Here is a 24,019-nt window from a genome sequence, read left to right as displayed (position 1 = left end):
AATCTGTGAATTTCTAAGAACCCACCCAAGAATCATTTTAAACAGATGTTGTCAATATGGGCTCTATTACACAATGTTATCCGGATGGTACAACAAAGCGAAGTTATCCAGCTGGACCGCACCACCACGGGATTTGGGGATTCTGTGCAATTAACAGAAGTGTGCGGTTATCCGTAATGCCATTGACTGACTTCTACTATATAAGCAAGAGTTACCGGTTTATTCTATCCAGACTACATTTTCCAGCCCGTTGAATTTGATGTACCATATCTAAAATCGTCTGCTAAGGTCCACCCATTGACCCTTACTGTAACATTGCCGTTTTTCTTGTCGGATTTTGAAACGGACCAATCCATTTTTGGATAGGGTGAGACGAAGTGGTAAGGCTAGCAGACTCGAAATTCGAAGGTTTCGTTGTGTTCTTGCATCTGAGAAAGGCACCTAATATCATCTGGGATAAACATGGGTACATGACTTCAGTTGGGCAGGTAAAAGAGAGAGGAAGGAGAGTGTTGAGCTCCACCTTCCAATACCGTGTCCTATAAGACACAGTGGATAACAGCCCACTGCTTGTAGGCCTCAAAGAGGCTATGGGACTATTCTTAACTTTACCTTGAGGCTAGATAACTCTGGTAAATAATATTACAAGTAAAGAATCCGTGAATAGATTCATGATTTTGATAGATACTAGAAAGTAGAGTCAAGTTGGGAACCACATTCTTCTAATTGTACCCAACTGACACCCAACTGCAGCGTGGAATATTGCAGCAGCGACGCCTAGCAACAACAACACCTCGATCCGGTGTGGAATGTTGCAGCAGCGACACCTACCGGCAGCACGAGATATTGCAACAGTGACACCTAGCTGTGTTGCGAAGTACTTCAGCAGCGACAAGGCAATTCCAACTGGTTCACTTTGTACTGCAGCAGTATGACTATCTGTTCACTGTTGATATGCGGTCATAGACGTAAATTATTTACATATGTAAAGACTACTTTATGTGAATACTAGTATACAATGTATTTACAATACAGTCTCTAACGCAGTGAGGCGTAATATATAATTTATACATAACAGTTGTCAATTAACTGTGAAACAGATGCCCTGAAGAAGGGGACCGAAACGTTAGACTAAGTATAAATAAAACAATGGTTGTGTTAAAAGAGTGTCTTCATTCAGTGACATGCCGACCTGATAAAAGTTCTCAAGGATGCACTGCAAACTGTAAATAGCGGTTGTTTTCCAGACCGGTTCGAGATTACTTAATTAATAGCGCCCAAATTTCCCGAGGGCACTGTTTTCAAACTGTTAAGTATAGGTTTTAATGGTATGACTGAGAGATAGACCAAAAGCAAGTGGAAAATTCTGTTGCTAAGGCTGTAAGGTCGCAAAGTAGTATCCAGAAACACATCCCAAATTTATTTTAAGATCATCGCTCAAATCATTTGAAATTGGTCCAATCACTGTCCGCGATATGATATGTGACACCTGGTTGTAATCTATATTGAGGGAAGTCGAGGGGTTATCAGAGTATTGATACTCTATAATACAACCGCTGAAAAGTCTAAAGTCAATGTCAAGTTGGCATTACTTTTATCATTATTATATTTTTGGATTCAGAAATATATTATCTGTAACTGAAAAAAATATTATCTGCAGATCTAAACACTTTCCGCTGGGGTTGATCCCCTTTTAAAACCCAATGTTGTACCAGGGGGTTAACGTTACCCTTTGTTCCACAATACACTTGAGTGAAAAAGAGGCACCGTGATTGAGTTAGACGTCTCTCGCACAAAACGTTAAATGGAGATCCCATATTCGAGAAGACCCACACCTCTAACCCGTTAAACGTATGTATAGGAGGTAGCATTACAGCTATATATATACTCTTAGTAGTGTTGAACGAACTACAGGAAAGTGAAGGAGGGATGATTCAGGCGTGAGCCACTACGCTGGCACTAGTAAGTAATACATTATTACAGTTATGTACAGTGATTGTGTTGGTCTTTGTTTTCACCAATTTGTAACCCCAAACGCCTGACTGGGCTTAGGGGTTGCGGCTAACGTTTTTGTTTTATGCTTACTCTTATGTTTTTGGATTCAGAAAAACATAATACGAGCGACCGCGATGATTGTGACGCAGTGGTAGGCAAAAGGCAGGTTTTAGCAAAAGATTGTAGATTGTTAATATCTACATATTAACCAGTAATTTGAGCCGCTAATTTGAATATCAATTTTTGATCTAATCTACTGACGTCCTGGTAGGCAACAACCGTCCAATACCCCGGATATAAGCAATAACAGCGATCGCTCGTATCTGCATCAGAAAAAAATATATCATCTCCATTTAAACCCCTAGTGCTCCCCAATGTTGTACCCGCGGGAAAAGTACTTATTGTTTCACTGCCCACTCTGTATAAAAGCTCTTTGACTCAGGGGAGAAAAGGTGTACTGCAATACACTCGGTACGAAAAGAAGAATTCTCAGGCCGCAAACTTGACTTTAGCCAACTCGGTTAGGGTTATGGACGTCCCTCGGACAGACCGTTAATCAGACATCCCATACTTGCGAGAAGCCACACCCCCGGAACGTTGCTGGACAGTATAAGTAGATCAATCAGTGTAAGTAGATCAAACGCGCCGTCCTGCGGCCGCATCTGTTCTATTAACCTCCTTGGTTCTATTATCCTTCAGGGGTCACCTGAGCCCGGGGCCACCATTCGTCGAGGCTTTTTCGCAATTCTCACCTGGGTAATTACTATTACTCAACAGTCGTTGAGAGAGTAGTCTGGTGACAACAAGAATGACCGTCCATCTGGAGTAGTCGGGGAGAGATCGGCAAGAGTTTGCATCATCATACAGATCAAGTGAGTATATGACCTCGATCATTTTGGTTAGTAGAGTAGATTAGACGTCTATATGCGCATTTAAATGTATATGACTGTTTCCATTGTTTACATGTATATGATTGTTACCATTGTTTAGATGCATATGATTGTTACCATGTGACCTGTAGTTAGCCCAGTGGGCCAAAATGTACAATATTATAAAGGTCTTCATTCATTCACTAAAAAAGGCGAGGCATCTTATAGTGACTGTCTCTACCAGACTGACTACGCTGGCTATTATAGGGAGAATGATTTACCAGGGGATCGGAGTTTTGTTACCTGAGGAGTTGGTCGGTCGCACAGGAGTTAGGGCCAAGTTAGCCACCTCGCCTTTAGCACCCCCCCCCCCCCCCCCTCAGCAATACTAGTACCCCAGTTGGGGTGGTTAGAGGGAAATCAGGAAGAATAAGAAGAAGGAGCAGTGGTAACCTTATATTAGTGTGGACTGACTCCCCTGGCCAATTTTCCGATTTTTCTGCCGAATTCTACTATCCCCGTACCCCCGTAGAAAGGCCTTGTGGAGGCTAGCATTTCAGAGACTTGTCGTGATTTAAACCCATATGCACGAAACGTAATGCTACACACTCAAAAGGTTTGTGAGGGCAATGTGGCTGACTATGCCAAAATGACGGGGATGGCCCTTTGTTCCGAGACAATAAAGCGTATCTGTATATCTATTATTCATATATCCATGTCCGTCTCTATTTCTTACCCCATATCGGAGTCAGTGATTGGTGATAATTGGTAAGGGGCTTAGCATTGTGTTTTTATCCAAAGATCCCTCTTAAAATAAAGCTGATTTTGTCCACCTGATACCAATGAGGTTTAGATATTATTTAAAACCTCTTTGCTAATACCAAGGATTTTCTGTATACTGACCTCCTTTCTAGATACATAATTACATCAAGAAAGAATGGAGGTATTATTTGTGTTTACTGATGTGTGTGTATGCACTTAGAAAAAAAAGAGAGAGAGAGTGTGGGTATATATGCGTGTGTGTATGTGTGTATGTGTGTGTGGTGTGTATGCATGTATACTATATGTACGTGTGTGCCTGTATGTGTGTGCGTGTGCTATGCATGCGAAGCATTCAGAATTAGGACATATTAAAAAAAAACTCCATACATTTTTATGGATGTAATCTTACCATAATAATACCCCGCTTACTGCGATTTCTCAAGCGACATTGATATCACAAATGATTAACGCATCATTTTCTCCAGGTACATGTTGCTGTTACAGCTTACCCTATCGAAGCTTTTTTTTAAATGTGTTAACACATTGCTGTGTGCATACCATGGAAATTACTGTTGCTGCACAAGTAGATGTCCATAATATTCATAGCTTCTTTTATTTGGCGCTACATGTGCATTATGATTACTGACGGTATTGTGTTAGTGGATATTATGAGATCCCATAGCTATTTTTCTATTTAGCTATTTTTCTATCCCCTTCCTTTGCAGATCAGAGGCCTCAAAGACAGCATGACCGTGGATCAGTTCACTGCGTTCGCTCGTAGGAAGATCAACATCACTTCCAAGTTCATCATAACAGCCTGTATCATCGTGGTTGTCTACCATCTATACTACCAACTGCAACAGCGGGCAAAGGTACACATACTGGAAACACGTTTTGCTACGGAGGGGAAAACACTACAAAGTATCGTCAGAAGAGATGCTGTTTTGCAACGACTCACTCCAGTTGCAAAACAGGCAGATGAACCACCAAGACACACATCATCAAGCCACCAGTTCTACTCCAACAACGTCATGCTCAAAAACGCCTCAACCATCCTCAACCCTCATCCTTACACCTTCACATTAAACATCCCAGATAAATGCAAAAATGACAACGTGTTTCTTCTTATTGTGGTGACGACATCTCCCGCCAATTTTGACCAGAGACAGGCCATACGAGATACCTGGGGGAACGAATCCAACGTTAACGGAGTCATCATCAAGAGAGTGTTCGCAGTAGGCATGGTAGACAACTCTACAGTACAGGAAGACTTGGAGAGGGAGCACGGCGTGCACCGGGACATCATTCAGGAAGATTTTTTAGACTCTTATCGAAATCTGACCCTGAAGGCTGTCATGGTGTGGAAGTGGGCTTTTCAGTATTGCTCTCAGGCCAGCTACGTCATGAAAACTGACGATGACGCTTTCGTGAACGTCCACAAGCTGGTGAACCATTTAGGACAGTTGTCGGCAAATGCCAGTAGGAGGTTCGTGACAGGACATGTTTACGTAGACACCGAGCCGATTCGAGACCCCGCTAGCAAATGGTTCGTCACAAAAGAGGAGTACCCAAGAGATACGTATCCCAGCTACCCTTGCGGGTGCGCTTACGTCATTTCGAAAGACCTGACGAAACTGCTGTTCGAAACATCGTTGGTGACCGAGTACCTTTTTATAGAAGACGTTTATCTCGGCATTTGCCTGGAAAAGTTGGGTGTTGACGTCGTGAACTCTCATAAGTTCTGGTCTATGTACGTAGGAACCATTCCGTGCTCTCCGCAGTTCGATTTCATAGCCACCCATTGGGTGAAAACACCGGAAGCCATGGTGACGTCATGGAAAGCGTTAAATACAAACTGTAGGAAATCCTTCTTCGGATTGTGGGACATTTTACGTGACCTCTGGTGACCCCATGTCCATTAGTAGCGTCAACAGTAGCACATAAAGTAAAACGTAATAAGAATATATAAATTTGCATATCAGTGTTGTCAAGTACATAAAGTTGTTGGAAAATAGCTCGAGTTCTGGATGCTTTCAGACGATGTGAATGCGTGGTTTAAAGTGTATTTGCTTGCTGAAACTGTGTGTGCAAATATAACGTTACAGACTTCACTCTTGAGACACTGTGTTCATTTTAGTGTCCCAGTATAGCAATGTCTTTTAGCAACCTAGGTCCAACAAGACACGGGCAACCAGACAAAGCACAACAAGTAGTACGTCAGCTATTTGTCCAGAAACCTGAACGAGAGACCTACAGAAGACCCGATATCTGAAACACCCAGACACACGTATGGCTCCAGATCTGACCTGCTTTAAGAGACACTTGAAGTAAAAGAAATGACCAAAACGAACGGACACGGACTATGAACGCTGAGCTATTGCTCTTAGACTAGTAATATCTTTGTACCATATATAATATACTGATGTATGTTGTTCGATTTATTAGGACTCGATTAAACCTGTATCTCCGTTATATTTTATCTGACACTTACCTCCCTCATGACCTCAATGAAAAGCGGCCTGCAGGCCGCTTTTAGCTTCTAATGAATAAATAAAGGTTCAAAGAAACAAACAAACAAATAAGCCAACAGATTAAACCGAGGTGGCCTTTTCTATTGTATCTAATTACACCAAAAAAGCAAATAGGTACGCGCAATTTTACCTACTCTTACTCTTGTGGAATTTAGCTATTTTATTTAGGAATTTTAGGTTTTAGCTATTTGGCAATGACGGAAACCTACCGGTAAAATCAAGAACTGGGGTCTGGTATCTCTTGGCGTTCATGCCAGCAATCGGGAAACAGCAGGTCGTCGGCCCAACCCCACCTACCTTGCTTTGTACGCTGAATTCTAGAATATACTTCGGCTTATCCTTGAAACAATTAGCCGTCCTTCGAAATGGTGCAATAATGAGACACTAATAGTTGTCTGACGTCACATGGCTCGTGACGTCACATGACGTACCTACCCTGTACAACTACAAGATATAATTCGCAACATTTAACCAGTCTTATTGCTAACTATTAGAGCGTCTCTAACCGTAAAAAGCCCTTGTTACGGGCTAAATAACTCATTTGTGTTGATGGTTTCCACAGCTACGGGCCACCTGGACTGAAATAGACACTTAAGTGGGAATCGGACTCATTAAACTGGTTAGACGACTCAAAGTTTGGCTGGATTGACTCATGTTTTCGGCAGGGGGGAGAATTGTCTACTTTCCCAACAAAAATACTTCCTAACATCAATCAAGTTACTTTAGACTATGGGGGTCAACATAATTCTCATCAACCAGTTGATATCTTATAACCTAATGTTAAACTTTCACATTGTAAGAAAGGGTTGATCAATTTTGAACAGCACAATTATGTGAGAACACCTTCTATAAAGTGGTATCGACTGCTTACGTCACTGCTGTCGTCAGTAATGCGTAATGACATGTTGTACAGAATGTTCCCGGCACAGTGTGCAGCCGCTCTGAAAGGAAAAGGTTTTCTCCCGGTGTAACCCTGCATTTCAACAACAGTTTGGGTAAGTTCGTGGTGATATCCATTGTTAGTAGACTTGTCTGTTGCCCCCTCAGGGCTTTTGGTCAGGGTTTCAGTGTGCAGGCAACGGGAGGGAGTGTGTTGTCTGTATCGTGGCAGTAGTCGTATTGGAGCGGGTGTTTCGAACTAACTCTGTGCTGTTTCTTGGTTTCCTAGAGTTACACCTATATCGCGATGTATGTAGGGTCTACCATGCTGCTGAGTGTGAGTTTTTACTGCGCAATGTTGCGCAAGGTTTGGAGCAACTCGTTTCAGTCCGTATTATACGCCGTAATAATACGGGAAGCGCTTGTGGGTGGGTCAGTCGGACATGTGCTCAGACAAAAGTTAGCCAATATTCATAATGCCGTGATATTCCCAGGGTCTATATAGGATATATATATGTATACAAGTCTTAATGTTTTGTACCATTAGATTCGATATTTCACCGACTAAGCACTCACTGGGTTAGATCAAGGAGTATCACACTAAATCTTGTAAAATATGACATTATAGTTCTTTGGCCTCAGACTGGCTTCGGTCACAGTCGTACGTTGGTCTTTTTTCTATATTTGCTTTTTGGCAGACGGGGACAATGTGGCACTGCAATCAAGTTAGTAACTTATTGTAACAGCGTCACATACAAAGTACAGAAAGGTAGTCTTTTACTTTCCAGACCGATCGAACTCAGGTACCTATTTTTACACTTGGGTGAAGTGAAGAAGGCCATGTAAAATGCCTTCCCAAAGGGCACAAAGCGGGCATCGACCTCGGGACCTCCAGGCATTGCTTGTAACAGCTAGTTGTAATATTGGTTGCTGCTTTGACAAAGGGATTTCTGTTTGCCAAAACCGTAAAACCCTTCTACTAATCCGGCGACTCATTCGTGCAGTCACGCGTTATTAGAAGACAGGATGTGATGAGCTTTGCAACAATGCCAGGCCGCACGACGGTGTATACTTAGCGCACAAGTTTGGCAGGAGCATACGTAAAAAAAGGCCTCAACTGTCGATTTTTCGTCATAAGATTGTAATACAAAGTTTTAAAACCACGTTTTACCTCTGCAGAGTTTGATCCATACGTGAAAAGTCATTTAGTTAAGTTAAGCTTGCTGACCATCCGCGCACCCATGCGTTCCAACAATTTATAGTATGAGTCAGACGTTCTGTGACCTCGGTGCCAGGTACTGTCGTCTCTCCACTTACACTGTGTGCCCAGATCGTTTGGTACTGCGGATACCAGTGCAAAGCTAGTGCACCAGATTAGTACCGTGATAACACTTTTATACAGGCATAAAAGAACAAGGAGAAGGTGCTCTGGACTAATACTTCCACCTTGGTGCGCTTGTTAGCATGTTGTACATAATGGGCATGTCGCCCATTTTGTTACCGATTTACTAATCTCCCAGTGAAATGACGGATGAAATGGCCGAGTTGGTTAAGTGTTCGCTTTGCATTCGGTAGGTCGTGAGTTTGATCCCCGGTCGAGTCATACCAAAGACTTTAGACATGATACATTCTGCTTAGCTAATATGAAGAAGAGTATTGGGGTTAAACACACACCATTACCTGCAGACTAGCCTCCTGCTGTAGTGGCTTGCACAAATATGTGGCCCACGGGCCACAGAAATGGAGATGGGCGCCACCCCTATGCATCTAGATTTATTACAGATGTAAGGGCAACTTTGACATTTTAATCTCCGAGGATATGTACCACGGATTTATGCCTCTACAGATCTGGCTGGAGATTACCGATTTAAGATGCAGACTATACTGGTGATAATCACCTGCTTTAGTTGCGCTGTGCTCTTTACACTCCATTGTCTAGATCTAGTTTGATTGTTTAAATATGTCAATTGTTCACCATTGCCGAAGGGTAGAGATGGCATTTGGATGATCTTTCGATCTTCCAACGCCGCTGGCTCTAAAATTATCAACAAAATTACGCCAAAAAGCAGTTACTCAAGCAACTGGATATGATTTTGGAAACGGTCAGACGTGCCAGATTGAACCCACCGTCAGTGGTAGATACCGTCCGAAACGTCTGAAAGTTTCAAAAATCATATCCAGTTGCTTGAGTAACTGCTTTTTGGCATATCTTTTTACCTGGATGTCTAACCTTCATCGACGTATCAACAAAATTGTCTTGTCGGGAATTTAATCGTGAAAGCTATGCCATAGTGCCGAGATTCAGCTTGTCTAATACATTTAGCATCAGTTTTCACAAGTAAGAATGACGTAGACAAAAAATGGAATTTTTAGTTCAAATTATATGTGTATGAATCGAAAACATATTGTCGGAGATTTGACAAAATCGTTGCTTAACATTGTTTATTTGCAAAATCATGCCCGAGGGCTAATTGCATACACAAAATAACAAAATAGAAGAGAGGTTTGCTCAAATGATTTGCTCAAAATATCTCGTCAGAAATGTTCTCTCGAAGCAAATTCCGTGATTTGTCGAATTAGAACAAATATTTCTCACAATTAAGTTTTAACATAATGTATCATTCACGAAGTATGTCTTGAGATTTATTTTACGAATTGAGAACAAAAAGGGAAGGAGGAAAAATAACTTTAAAAATCATGCCACTCCCAACTTCTGGGAAATTACATCCCTACTTGTCATGACGATGATTTGAGGCCATTGTAGCATTATTGTTCTTGTGCAAATTATAGCCTAGTTAATTACACACTGGCGAAGTTTTTATGTTAAGTGGAACTCTAAGCCTGTGAAGAAACCTCTAAAGGACAAAGAAAAGTTTGTGGAAAATACACACAAGAAGGGAAAATAAAAGAAAACATTGGTGGCCTTCCAGTCTGTATGATATAATCGCTGTCTAAACACTGCCACTTGAGTGTGTGCGGCACCCCAGGCTAAACAATTATAAGTCTGAATCCCGCTGACCTTTTGAGGAACTAAAGCATCAAACTGACCTAGAATAAATGTTGAAGATAAAGTTGCCCTGTTCAACTTTGTTTGAATCAGGCTAAAATTTCGCAAGCAAGTCTGCACGATTGGATGAAGCCAGTTAAGTATCATAACATGGCCGTATATACGTAAGAAACGATAGTGCGATTAGATGGGTTTATCGCAGGATTGGTTGAAAACTTTGGTTCTTGAAGGTATATGGCTACTTCTGTAACTGTATTGATATAGCCGGTATATTGAATTGCTCTTCGGGGTAACACAGTAAAACATCAGTTGATTTCTGTATCTATATAGCCGGTTTAACCGTCCTCCGGTGTGATAAAACAGCTTCAAATTCGCAGGCACGCGGCGTGGCAGCAGCTGGTTACATTACACTGAACGACCCGTCACACCTTACCTTTGCACATCTGACTGCAAATGTTGTTTGAAGCTATCTAGTGAGGATAGGCATACTGAACTTGATGGCAACAAATTCCACTCAGTGATAGTTCTAGGAAAGGACGCGAATGTTTGAACACATCAATCCTTGGTTAAAAACTTTGGTATTTGAAGGCTTGACTATTTCTGTATCTGTAGCGATAAAACATGACCAAGAGGGTCGGCTGGGTTTGCTGGAACAGGTGCACACATATTAAAACCTGGGCGTTGTACACAAAGCCTACGTCACACATAACCCTTTTAACATTCCAGAGTTAAAGAATGAGACTTGTTTGGGACGCACCCAAGACCACACGGGTGTTCATCCTGTACAGAGCATGGGGAATACTCTGTAAGGCCACGCTGACTTAATTTTATGGATGACATCCGCGCACGCATTGATTTTCGACTGTTCTAAAAAAATTGTAACCACATGTCACCCAATAGCATCCCTGGACAATATGGATTTAATTGTATGCTTGTCAGAGGACCTGCTCTCCAGGGTAAGGGGGTACATGGCCAAGACATGGAAGCGCCATTGTTTCTCTTTTTAAAGGGGCCTTCCACTCCAAACGGGAGTGTTATTTTCCGATAGATATCAATTTTAGGAAGTGATAACTGCATACTACTTCACATTATACGATAAAGTACCCAGTTGGTCCACATGCCTCAAAAGCATTCAATGTTCTACTAAACTCCCCAAGTACCCTCTAATTGAATTAATCCTATGGCTGAATACAATGCAAAACTTTTAGGTAAGGTTACAAAACTAATTTCAGGTTCGCTAAGAAATCTCGTCTTGTTCTTGTATTCTTTGCTATCTTATGAGAAATTTGCCTTCTCGGCCGTGTGCTTAGCGTACCTCATTTATTCCGAAAATATGTACGATAAACAAAGTGTCTGTGCGTATAGAGAATGCATGTGTAGGGTCTGCATAGGTTTAGTGAGTGTCATTATTGTTTTGTAAAACACAAATCACGTAATTCATCCCAAGGTGAATTCCACAAAATTCGGCTGATTATGTATTCATTGACACATTATCTATTGGAAAACAATACTCCCTTCTGGAGTGGAATGCCCCTTTAAGCAAGAATTGCAATTGCGACGATTGTGTCTTACAGTCCTACTGGAGGTGAACATAAGACAAAACAAGCCTGGGAAAGAATGGACTGAGCATGTTATCCATAATATTAGATCAATGGGCGTAATTTTGAATGGAGACTTAAAAGTTTCCATTCAAGAGTAGAGCATGTTTTGTGTTGGACCGGGAAACAAGTTTTGAATTTTCTCGTATATGCTCCAGTTGTCATCATGATTATAGGGAAGATAAAACTTCGCCAGAGGCAAAAGGGGACTCAAAATAGAAATTCGAGAAACAGACTTTGGGACGCCAGCGTTTTCTTGCCATTCTTTATGTAATGCTGGGTGTGGTAACATCATAGGTAGTAAGTTAGTATTCAATGAAAATTCATTGCCATAATCTATAAGCTTGTTCTCTCTACACCGTCACTGCAAGCAAAGTGGGGTTTAACAATGATGATGAAAGCCAGATGCAGGCGAGCAATCGTTACTTGTGGCATTTTATGCTTGAGGCAGCTATTATGAGATTTACCTGACAATTATCACTATTGTTTAGGCACACCTTGCCGGGCACACCTTTTTGACTCACCTGTGCTTTCTTGATATTGGTAAAGCCCGCTTTTTGTGGAACGATACTTTATAATGACTTTAGTATTGAAGTCCAGATGTTGTCTTAAGCCCTTTCACACATTTAGTACCTTTTCACAACATTGCTGCCGGCTACCCGCCCAAGGTTGGTGCTGGGTGGAGAGTAGTCTAGAATCCATCCTATTCAAGCTTCTATTCGTTTATTTGAAAGCACCCAGGCAGAAAATGATGAAATTACTTTCAACCGAAATCCGTAGACGGCTGGAGCAGACACTTTTGAAGAACAACTAGAGGCAACCTCGCCGGCTAACTACCAAGCACAGATAACCTTGCTCCCTATTAACTCCCAGGTATGGTCTAGAGAGGATCGAGGAGCCATGACCGACTATCGTGACAGAGGTTTAAACTATTACGTGATTATATCCACGCACTATTTGAATCACCAATCTAACGAAAATATTCACGGAGTTACAAACATGTCTCATTTCATTTTATCATTTTATTTTTCTAGGTAAACCTTCCGGAAGAGATGATGCTATCCAGGATGTGGAGCGGCAAAGGCAAGATCGGGGCCATGTTCAACGTGGTTCTAGTTTTCTCCATAGTCGTCGTGTACCACCAGGTCTACCTCATGTACCAACAGCGAGGAAGCCGTGCGGACAGGATGAGGATTATAAGGAGCATGTCCAAGGATCTAAGAAACAACACCATCGCTACAGAAGAAAAGCTGAGAGGTCCAGGAAATGTGGAAAGACCTAACTCAAACAAAGACCTTAGTCGTGTCAATTTCAACTCAGCAGGGGCAAAAAGCAAAGAAGTGAAGACGAAAGTTTGGCCTCAAAAAGGTTCGGACGAGGCCAAGGCTGCCGCTGCATCGCTACCTCGGAAAGCTTCCTCCCAGGACAAAGAAAACTGGCAGAAACATAGTCAGCCCGGTGTGGACGCGAAGGGTAAAGAAACGAAAAGTAAGGAGGCAAAAGTAGTACCGCCTTCCAAACCCAATCCAGGGGTTCCTGCAAAACCCAACCCAGGGGCTCCTGTCAAACCCAACCCAGGGGCTGCTAAACCCAACCCAGGGGCTGCTAAACCCAACCCAGGGGCTGTCAAACCTAACCCAGGGGCTGTAAAACCCAACCCAGGGGCTGTAAAACCCAACCCAGGGGCTCCAGTCAAACCCAACCCAGGGGCTGCTAAACCCAACCCAGGGGCTGTCAAACCCAACCCAGGGGCTGTCAAACCCAACCCAGGGGCTCCCCTAGCTGCCAATCCCCACCCATTGGCGCCGGTTAACCCCCACCCTTACTACTTCGTCATCCACCATCCCTACAAGTGCGAAGAAAGAGTCTTCCTTCTCATCATCGTGACGTCCTCGCCACAGAACGCGAAGCAGAGACAGAGCATCCGTCAGACCTGGGGCAACGAGACCAACGTGCCGGGAGTCACCATCAGAACGCTATTCGCGATCGGGAAGACCAACAACTTGGCCACGCAACAAGCTCTACAACAGGAGGACCACACATATCACGACATCATTCAGGAAAACTTCATCGACTCTTACCACAACCTGACTCACAAGACGATCATGTGTCTGAAATATGCCTTCAAGTTTTGCCCCAACGCGAAGTTTCTCTTAAAGACGGACGACGACACGTTCGTGAACGTCTTTAACCTGGTGACGTATCTTAAGGAGCTGATGAAGACCAAGACGGAGAGAATCGTGGTCGGAGAGGTTTGGCGAGAAGGAAAACCTATCCAGGAGCAAAGAAGAAAATGGCCAGTTCCTACATCAGAGTATCCTCGAGAATCGTACCCGAAGTACCCGAACGGTTTCGCCTACGTCATCTCCAATGACATCACACGGCGGGTCTACCTGGCTTCAGAAAACATCAAAAACTTTTTCCTAGAAGACGTGTATATCGGGCTGTGCTTAGAAAAGCTGGGAATTGATCTGATCGATAACGAACATTTCTACAATTACTTTGTCGATATCGATCCCTGTCGGCATCCAAAACTTATAGCCAGTCACTGGGTGAAAGAGCCGACAAAAATGGTCAAATTGTGGAACGCAGCGAGGAGGAGATGCGGTAGCAGTTAGTTAGATGTAATTAGTTGTCTTAATTATTTTGTCGCTACAATGGTAAGGGCATTAAAACCAGTAAAATATAGATGATGTGTAAAACAAAGTTTAGACTGTGGGGCCATCCAATAAAAAAAATCCAATGTTCCACCATGTCCTTGATTCGATTGAGCCATCACAGTCTTTGTCAAAGATCATTATCATTGATGGTTATGAAGTATGGATAACTTTTAGTTCAATTCTATCTGTAGATAATTTTATCGGGTTAATAAGTAAATGCATAATAGTTTTTTTAGGTACCCTATTTTTCTTCTCAATGGATGTTCGACAATCTATCTACTGTGCTTGTCAGGGTAAAATTGGAGAACGCATCTTTGTCTGTATGATCACATCACAAGTTTACATTGAACTGAAGAAGACAGTAGACAAGTTGTAGAAACGTCTGTAGAGAGTAAGAATAGGGCTGTATATCTAAGAAGTTTGATTTCAGTTTAATTGATCTTGTTATGTTTAATCGTTCATGTGCGTATATGAAGGGGAAGGAAGCATTGAATGGCAGTCTATATACCTCATATGATAGACATGTAAGTCTTTGGTAGCTTATAATATGTAGCTAACGACAAAATTGAAAATGGAGCAGAAAAAGTGAAACTTTGTAGAAAAGTGAAAATTTGCCATCCCTGCATCCAATACCTTCTCTATTTCTTACAAGTGTTCTCCGGGCACTTTGTTTGACCCCTTCAAACGTTTACAGACAGGTAAGCAAAAGAAAAGTTGTATGTACAGTACTAGAATCGCACAGTAGTCGACCTACTAGTATTTCAAACAAAACAAGGGTCCACGACATTTAATCTGTGTAATATTTAGTAGAAATATCTTTTGGATCACTTTGGAATTTCGTGGTCATATATGGTGAAATTTTCAGTTTCAAATTTATATATATATATAGAAGTATGTGTGTGTCAAGACGTAATAAGAATATAATAGTGAAGAAAGTCCCCCCTTAGTCCATTTATAGTGTCAAATTGGCCTCCATTCCCTAGACGGTGACCACAGTGTGACATCCCTGCGACCTCGCTTGGATGTGTGTAACCTTTGATTTCATAATTGAATACCATGCAACTTGTTAAAGTATGACTAAAAGACAAGATAATGTACAAAGTACAAAAATATTACTTTCTAATTGTTAAAAATTCGTTGATCGCTCTTTCATGTTAATTGCACAGGACTATCGCATTGAGGTCGCCCCACTAGTGGACTGGAGGTATCATCACAGTAAACAGGGTAGACTATGAAGTTAATTACTTAGTATTCGACTTGAATATCAACTGTGGAAAGTAACTATAAGCAGGGTAGAAGATAAAGATATGTCTTCTCTAGTAAAGTATAAAAGACTTGAAACTTCTGTGCGACTTTTTAAAATTTTTTTATCGTGTATTCGAAGAAATGTTTTGTCATAATGCACGTCATAAGGATAAATGTGATCTTGACTGAAAGACTTTAAGAAATGCAATAGGATGATACTGATTAACAGTCGACCCAAAAGTGAACAATGCCATTTTGGCATGTCTTTGTGCCCATGTCCTATTTACTCTTTGGCCTGTTAAGTGTGATAATTTTCATATTTGTCTGCAATGACCCAATCCCCTTTTCTGTCAATAATTTCGCTCCACTTTTCAAGTATTTTCCAACGAATTATGGGTTAACCACATCTCACTGTTTAGCACAATACTGTTCATGTCATCTCTTTAAAATGGTTTTGTTGAAATCACATTGCTGCTAGATTTTTCCTCGTGAAATTCACAGAAAGGTCATACAACGTGTATATTTAATTTGGCACAACAAAGTATGTCATTGTAGCAGTTTCGGGTATGCTATACTACGGCTATATTTCCAAACCGGTGCCCGGCCGGGATGTTTGCGGCAATGAAAATTTACTGTTTATCAATGAATATTCGCACATTTTGTTGACTACTACATGTAGTTTTTTTACAGTCTGTATATAACGTTACATTGTGTGTTTGCTATCTTTCATATCTATCATACTTTTCGTTCCCGAAATCTGCCCGGCCGGGCCCCGGTTTGGAAATGTGACCATCGCATTAAGTGGAAGAAACAAACAAAAGAAAAGAAAAAAAAATTATCTACTTAGACCCTATCACATCACACTACACACTTTGCTGGGTGAGTCGACGGTTCTACCGGCGTCTCGTGGTAAGATATCCTTATCCGCCATGTTTAAGATGAGAACGCTGTGAGTCGCGGTGTCCGTCACCACAAGTCTCTTGTCTCCGAGCAGAGCCAGGCCCGTCGGTCGCTTCAACCCGTCCGCCTTGTTGGCCGTGTGGAGGAGAAACTTGCCGTTACAGTCGAACACGTCTACGGTGCCGTTATCGGCGTCAGCCACGATGATATTGTCGGCGTTGTCCGCGATGATCCCCCTCGGGTACCGAAGCTGTCCGCTCCCGTCCACCCTCTCGGCAGTCCTCCCTATGGCCCGCACGAATTTTCCGTCCTTACTGAACAACTTTAGCGACTGGGTAGCGTTGTCAGATATAAGCACCCCACCAGAGTTCATAGTGCCAACATACGCGGGCTTTCGGAACGACTGTACCCCCTCGCCTTTAGAGTGCAGCGTCAGCACTAGGCTCCCATCCGGACGGTGTACAGTCACCCTCTCTTTCTGGATGTCCGCAATAGCGACCAACCCGGACCAAGGGTGTATGCTGATACCGCAGGGCTTGGCAAAACCTTCTCCGAAGTATTCCAAAAGCTGGCCTTCTTGCGAGAACACCTTCACAGTACCGTCACCCAAGTCCGTGACGACCACCTGCCCGCTTGGGTTTACAGCAATGCCCTGAGGTTTGGAGGTTTCGTTTCCCGTGTAAAAGGCACGAACAAAGCTCCCCCTCTTGTCCAACACCTGCACTCTGTTGTTCCCCTTGTCGAGCACAAAAATGTGAAAGTTGGTGACAGCAACGTCGGTAGGGAAGTCGAACTGGCCAGCCCCCCTCCCCTTCAATCCTCCAACCGTTATATTTGCTTGGGTCGTAGCTTGCTGTGTTCTAGTCGGAGATAGAGGTAACCCTAACATTTCAGATCCCCTGGCATCTTTAACGCCAAGCTGGCCGATAGAAACGTTGTCAAGGCACGGTTGGAACTCTACCTCCTCGCCTGAGATGTTGAGATCTGTCGCCCCGTGGCTTGTAACGATCTCCGTGAGGTCGTGTTGTCGCGTTGACATGGCCTGGAGATCCGTAGTGCGCATGTCTTCCTCGGCCCGGCGACAGGCTACGATAAGGTTTGACATTGTCGTCTGCACCTGAGAAGAGAGTAAAACAACAAAAACATCAGTGGCACCTTGTGGCCTGATGGTTAAAGCGTTCGGCCCACAGAACCAAGATGTGGTGTCGTGTGTGGCGTTACTGGTAGAGTGTTGGGCTTTAGACCTAGAGGTCCCGAGTTCTCGCCGTGCCCCGACGTTGTGCCATTGGGAAAGGCACTTTACACGACCTTCCTCACTTCACCCAGGTGTAAAAATGGGTACCTGACTTCGGTCGGGGAGGTAAAAGACTACATTTACCTTCTGTTTGTACTTTGGATGTGGCACTGTTAAAATGATTTACTAACTCGAACGCGGCAGTACCACATTGTCCTCGTCTGTCCAAAAACAGATAGATTTAAAAAAAGAACCATGATGTCCTGGGATCGATCCTCTGACATGCCATTGGGAAAAACGACCGAGAGCTGTGGATCCGGAGAGATATTGTGCAACGCCTTACCCCGCCCGGAAGGGACGACAGATGATGATGAGAAAAATGTAAAAGTTCCATTGCCTATTAAAGTGATTTTATCGTGCCTTTCGGGCCCAACTTTCTCATTTACTTTTCCAACCGAAGTCAGGTACATTGTACTACTTTCTACACCAGGTGTCTTAAGTGCCGTTTTCAAGGGTATCCCGGTGGCATGTCAGTGGATTCGAACCCCTTGTTTCTAGGCCAAACACCCTAAACGTTGCGCCAATACGACGGCGCCACATCATGACACCAACGACAACGTGACCGGACACCTACCTGTTCCCGCCGTTGCGTCAGTTCGGCCCTCCTGGCCCCGGCCCGCGCTCTCAGGTCGGCTATGACGCCCTCCTGTTGCCTAGCGACCGCCTCCACCAGTCTTTGGCACGTCTGATTCACCAGAGTTTCCGCCTCCTGGAAATTCCGTTCCGCCTGTAAGTCTGCCTGGTCAAGCTCGTCTAAGAAACCGTAAAGTTTGTGGATTCTTCCCTTCGCGTTGTCTAAAGTTTGTCCAATTTCGCCACGTTTCTCCAACATAACCGACGCAATGTCGTCTACATCGTGCCCGGGGTGGTCGTCTGCGCATGCGGCACATGTAGCAACCTGGCAGGTTCGACAGAACGATAGAACCTGGTTGCCAGGGTGATTCGAACAGGGGTTCGTCGTCTGCGGGGTTGTCGTCCGTCCTGTCGTCTGAGTTTCGTGGGAGGGGCTGGAAACTTTGGCACACAGACTCGCGATGTAGAAGTTATCGGTGAGAGCTTGCACACCGCCAACTGGCAACGTGACCTCTCGGCGGCAGGTCGGACAGGCCAGGGAAGACTTCCCGGCGGCGAACCGCTCCAGACACCGCTGGCAGAACGTGTGGACACACGGGAGCATCTTAGGACGGGTGTACACCTCCATACAGATACTGCACGTCAGGAACTCTTCCCTAATTTCCTCTCTAAACCCGTCTGGTTGGTCCGCCATGTTGAAGAGCCACCTGTACGTTTGTCTGTGAACAACAAGAAGAATGCCTTAATTATTTTCCGTGTGCACATGAACTTGGATTCGGAAAAAAGGCATTTCCATCCAGTTTAGCTCACTGAGGAGCTAATCTTGTTACCGAGAGAGCGATGACAGACACTATATACAGTATTCACAGGTTCATTGTACTTTTTCATTGTATCATAAAAAAATCATGCATTTGGTAACATACACTGACGAAAGACAGTGGGTGTGCTGAACTTACTAAATGCATCCGGTTGCTTGACTAACCTAGGTACTGAGTGCTATGTGCACTCTTTCATATCGCATGTAAGTTAGCAGTTATGATGGATTTAACTCTTTCATAGGAAATCTGTTCTTGCCTCGGTCCGCTGATGATACCAACTGTTCTACCTGTTCAAGACACGAGTCTCAATATCTTCTTGACGTTCTAGTTAAGTATTGCTAGGTTGGTATGAGCCTTATTCTTTGATGGAAACGCTGAAATACAGCGATAGTTCTTACTAGTACATGATTCTACTTTGATTTCCCTTTTTACGACAACTTCCGGGAGCTAAGTTTACTTAAGATAAGACTTATTGAAATAACAAGACTAGACCAAACAGTCCGGCTACAAACACCGTAAACAAAGTCTTTACCTATCACTTGTCAAAACACGACGATTTCAAGTCGAACAATTCTTCAAAATGGCACAAAACGGGCAAAGGTCTGTCTGCCTGGCGCGATCAGACGACACAGGTATGTTGGGGTCATGGGTCAATCATCGCGGGGGTAACCGTTGCTAGGCAACGGACAGGTGATCTCCTTCATGCATGGTGGAGTCTAAAAGAAACGGCTCCTGGCGGCAGTGAACATAAGTGCAGCACATAAGTAAAATTCAAGCAGAAGATTTAACACGTCGTTGTGTTCCCTCTATTACTCAGGTGATATTCTTTCTCGCGCGAGTGCTACCAATCCATATCATTTCTATTTATCTGTCAGTAACTTTTTGCGACACTTTGTAATAAAATTTATGGTGAAGAAAACGTACATACTGGTATACACATGGAATACGTATTCACTGGTGTCATTATATTTCAGCCATACCATAGGTATGGTGAAATATATTGTATTCGTAATGTTTCTTTATGTGGGCGAAGCCACACATATAGTTTTCTTACAAGTATTTCACCGGAAATCAGAAACAAATGGAAGACTCCATGTACTCCATATTTCAAGCTTTTTGATTGGCCTAAAGTCGCACTTTCTCGGTTGTACGTCAGAGGTGAACCTATCAACGCGCAGGACACAATCGGCATCCATTTTGATAATAGCCAATCAAAACTCAGAAAAATGGAAGCTGTTAGCAAATACTCCGCGTTCCCAGCTTTTTGATTGGCCTAAATTCAGACTGTCTCGGGTGTACGTCAGAGCTGGACCTATCAACGCAGAGAACACAAAATGTCATTCGGCATCCAGTTTTATAATAGCAGCTGAGACGCGGCAGTAAATCGGCCATGCATTCAACCAAACAGGCGCTCAAGGAAGAAGTTGCCCGCCACGGAATGAACAAGATTGATAAATTTGCACAGAAAAACATTATCTTCAGAAAATGGGACCTTGGAATCTTGCAAATTAAACAGTGAACGGACGTGTTCAAGCTACGCATTGCATTTGTATAGATGTACCTGTTAAAATGCCGGCAATAACGTTGCGGCAAGCTTGGCCGAATGGCTAAAGCACCAGCTACATTTGCGCTTTTTTCGCTAGGTCAACCCTGGTTCGATTCCGGGCGGGCACAACTTTCTTTTAGTTGTCCTTTTTTTTCTTTTTTGATATTTACAACAATTTTATCTTGCAAACAGAGCATCGTTCAGTTTACACGCCTTTTTATTTATTTTTTAATTGCCCTGAAAAGACGGCGTTTAAACGGTCGGACGGTCCATGTGGGGAGGGGGGCTCGTCAACGCCTCGGACCATACCGGCAGCCAAATACTGTGTCGTCGATGTCTGTCGCCTGCGGCGTTAAGTCAAATTTGGAATGGAGGCTACGGTACGGTACCGGACCTGAACCTGATCATGAATTTCAGCTTTATAATTGCTACACAGCACAACCCGTGACGTCAGGTAAAGGCCGAGAATAGGGGTGAAACGAGAATACGGGGCACCTAATGGCAATTACTATTGTGTGTAAGATAGTTTGACTTAAACTTCAAAAAAGGCCACGGGAAAGACTTGCTGCATTTTCGCGAAAATGTTGTCATTCTAGTTGTTTCTTTTCTTGCGATTTTTCCTTTCTTTTCCCTTCGCCCACATCCTGCATTTTTTCAAAAATGTTGCCTTTCTAGTTCTTTCTTTCTTTCTTTCTCCTGTCAAATCTTCAGAACACAGTATCTCCCTTGTTCCTCAACCGAATGACTTGAAATTTGGCACAAGGGTAGAGTGGGCCAATACCCTCGGACGTTTTTTTCATTTTTTCCATATCTGTCTCTTAAATGATTTTATTAAGGTTTTTTGGTCATCTTAAGACCAAAACTGTATATTTGGGCCCCCTGTACCCTGGTATTATAACCGAATGAGCTGAAATTTGGTACAGATGTGCCTTGATAAGTCCCCCATATAGATTCAATATCAGTTTTGGTGTACAGTATAACCAAATACTTATTTTTGCGATTTTTTTGTCATTTTTATACCAAAAAAGGACACTTTTGGCTCCTGTACCTTGGTTTTAGAACCGGATGACCTGAAATTTAGTATAGGAGTGCCCTAGACATATGCGCACATGGATTCAATAACACTTGAGGCATACGGTACAATAAAATGCTCAATTTTGCGATTATTTGGCCATTTTATGACCAAAAAGTACACTTTTGGCTATTGTGCTCTGGTTTTAAAACCAAATGACCTAAATTTTGGTAAAAGGGTGCACTAGATATTTATTCAAATGACACATGTATAATTTTTGTCATAGACTACGTCAAAATGATATATTTGGGGATTTTTTTGTCATTTTCCAATAGCCAGAGGGGTCAATGACCTTAAGGTCGTTGACCCCCAGCTGCAGATTGGACCTACTGGCATATATGTCTATTTAATCTAATTAGATAGGTAACCAATCACTTAGCCTGAATCTATATCCTAAAGAGGGGGGGTGGCAGCCAATCAGCGAGCCCGGTGTTATCTGGAAGAGTCCATTCTTACACGGAGGGGTTCGTTTTTTTTTTTAAATTCATCATTGGACTGGTGAAGTCTTTCAGTGGATGCATTTTTGGACAGGTCTATTTTGCAATTTTACAGAATGTGTGCTGGAAGAGTCTATTCTCGCACGGAGGGGGGATTTTTCAAAATTCATATTTTGGACTTTGGTGACTTCTAGTTTGTCAAAGTCTTTCAGTAGGGTTATTTTTGGACTGGTCTAATTTGCAATTTTACATGGGTGTTCTGGAAGAGTCCATTCTTGCATAGAGGGGGCTTTTTTTTAAATCCATTTTTTGGACTTCAGTGATTATGTCAAAGTCCTATTTTAGCGGATGTATTTTTGGACTGCTCTACTTTACATGGAAGAGTCCATTTTTTGCACACGGAAGGGGGATTTTTTCAAATTCAGTTTTGAACGGGTGATGATTCAAAATTCAATTTTAGTGGAAGTGTTTTTAGACTGGTCTATTATACCTTTTTATGCACTGGGACCTTTTTTGCTAAATTCAATTTTGGATTTGGTTTCTTATTCAAAAGGCCAAGGTTTCAGTGGGAGTATTTCTGGACTGGTCTATTGTGCAAATTCACATAGGGTGCACTGGAGTCCATTCTTGAACGGGGGAATTTTGTAAGACTCATTTTTGGGTTAAACCGTCATTAGTAAAAGTGATTTTTCAAATGGGTGATTTTGAAATAGCCTATTGTTGCATGGGGAGGGAGATGGCTGAAATATGCTGTATTTGCTCTCAAGCAAATGTCGGCCTTTCTAGTTTTGATATACTTTCCTATTATACCAGTAGCATACAGCCGCCCCTCCAAAATACGTTTCGGTAACTCCTCTCTGACATCAAAAGAACGAATCCGTCTGTACACGCTCTTGTAACTTCTGTGACACATTTAGTCCATAATGTTTCCGCCTGAATTATTTCAATCCCTTTGCAACAGCCTAGGGCTAGCCAGGAAGTTTTGTTGGTATGCTTCGCAGCCAGCTAACCAATAAATCTAAATAGACAAACAGATAAATCTTATATTTCACACAGCCACTCTATATATAAAATTGACGAAAGGGGCAGTGTTTTTCGGTAGCTGAGAGTCCACAATGACACGAGTTCTTGGCAAAAGAAATAAATACACTGGGCAAACCACCGATCTTTCGCGACAGGCTATTAAACCGCCCTAGGCTTCAAAGGGAAGCCTTTTGTGTCTTCGCCGTGTCTTTTTGTCACTCACAATGCACTGTAGAAGTCCACGCTGAATGAAGAAAGGTCGTGGGTATATATTTCGTTAACTTCGTCAGGCTCGCTGAACTCTACATTCAGTCGCAAATTACGCTTTTCGCAAAATGCGTCGATTACGCTCTACGTTTAATTAGATGAGTTTACGATCAACGCTGATGACATGCAGGACTACTCTTAAGGCCTAGGCAGAGATTAGCTCCGACTTGTTTTTGACATCGTTTTAGTCGTTTTTGCGGGACTTAGTATTTTGTTAGGCTTTTTGTTTGTCCCCAGCCAATTTGAAAACCTGACAAAATCTTAGGCTCGACAAAAACACATAAAAAAATAAGTTATCAGCCCAACCTCTGCTTGGAGAGTAGCGTGGCCACTCTAGATTTGTTGTGAGTACAGTTCCGTGTACTGTGTATCATGTATCGTGTCCGGTAGGCATAGCCTGTGTAGGGCTGACGTCAGAGTTGCGTTGCGCGGTAGAGGGCAAAAAATGGGAAGACGATTTGGGTGTGACTTAAAATCCTTGAAAATCCTTCTTTTCCTTGAAAATTTTTGCCCAATCTGAAGACTTTTTGAGTTAGAAGAGAC

The 24,019-nt window shown here is 42.8% G+C and overlaps 3 protein-coding genes across 5 annotated transcripts; 2 read left to right on the top strand and 1 right to left on the bottom strand.

Annotated features, from left to right (window-relative positions):
- The first annotated feature begins 1,727 nt into the window (after window positions 1-1,727).
- Window positions 1,728-15,642, top strand: LOC118403825 (N-acetyllactosaminide beta-1,3-N-acetylglucosaminyltransferase 4-like). 3 transcript variants are annotated; one of them, XM_035802677.1, is made up of 3 exons: window positions 1,728-1,962; window positions 2,773-2,867; window positions 12,676-15,642. In XM_035802677.1, exon 3 carries the CDS (start codon window positions 12,694-12,696, stop codon window positions 14,257-14,259), a length of 1,566 nt encoding a protein of 521 aa, XP_035658570.1. In that variant the 5' UTR covers window positions 1,728-1,962; window positions 2,773-2,867; window positions 12,676-12,693; the 3' UTR covers window positions 14,260-15,642. The 3 variants fall into 3 exon arrangements, with proteins under 3 accessions (XP_035658570.1, XP_035658569.1, XP_035658568.1); XM_035802676.1 differs by having other exon boundaries at window positions 2,695-2,867; XM_035802675.1 differs by lacking the exons at window positions 1,728-1,962; window positions 2,773-2,867 and adding an exon at window positions 7,059-7,152.
- LOC118432839 (beta-1,3-galactosyltransferase 1-like) lies at window positions 3,802-5,533 on the top strand. Its single transcript, XM_035844459.1, has 2 exons — window positions 3,802-3,807; window positions 4,352-5,533. Exons 1-2 carry the CDS (start codon window positions 3,802-3,804, stop codon window positions 5,531-5,533), a joined length of 1,188 nt encoding a protein of 395 aa, XP_035700352.1.
- Window positions 15,511-20,065, bottom strand: LOC118403819 (tripartite motif-containing protein 2-like). Its single transcript, XM_035802668.1, has 3 exons — window positions 19,668-20,065; window positions 18,315-19,032; window positions 15,511-17,563 (listed from the first exon to the last, which is right to left on the bottom strand). Exons 2-3 carry the CDS (start codon window positions 19,005-19,007, stop codon window positions 16,400-16,402), a joined length of 1,857 nt encoding a protein of 618 aa, XP_035658561.1. The 5' UTR covers window positions 19,008-19,032; window positions 19,668-20,065; the 3' UTR covers window positions 15,511-16,399.
- Window positions 20,066-24,019: the final 3,954 nt, after the last annotated feature.

This window comes from Branchiostoma floridae, chromosome 16 (genome assembly GCF_000003815.2).
Source record: "Branchiostoma floridae strain S238N-H82 chromosome 16, Bfl_VNyyK, whole genome shotgun sequence".
Classification (NCBI taxonomy): Eukaryota; Metazoa; Chordata; class Leptocardii; order Amphioxiformes; family Branchiostomatidae; genus Branchiostoma; species Branchiostoma floridae.
This window is presented reverse-complemented; position numbering and strand designations above follow the sequence as displayed.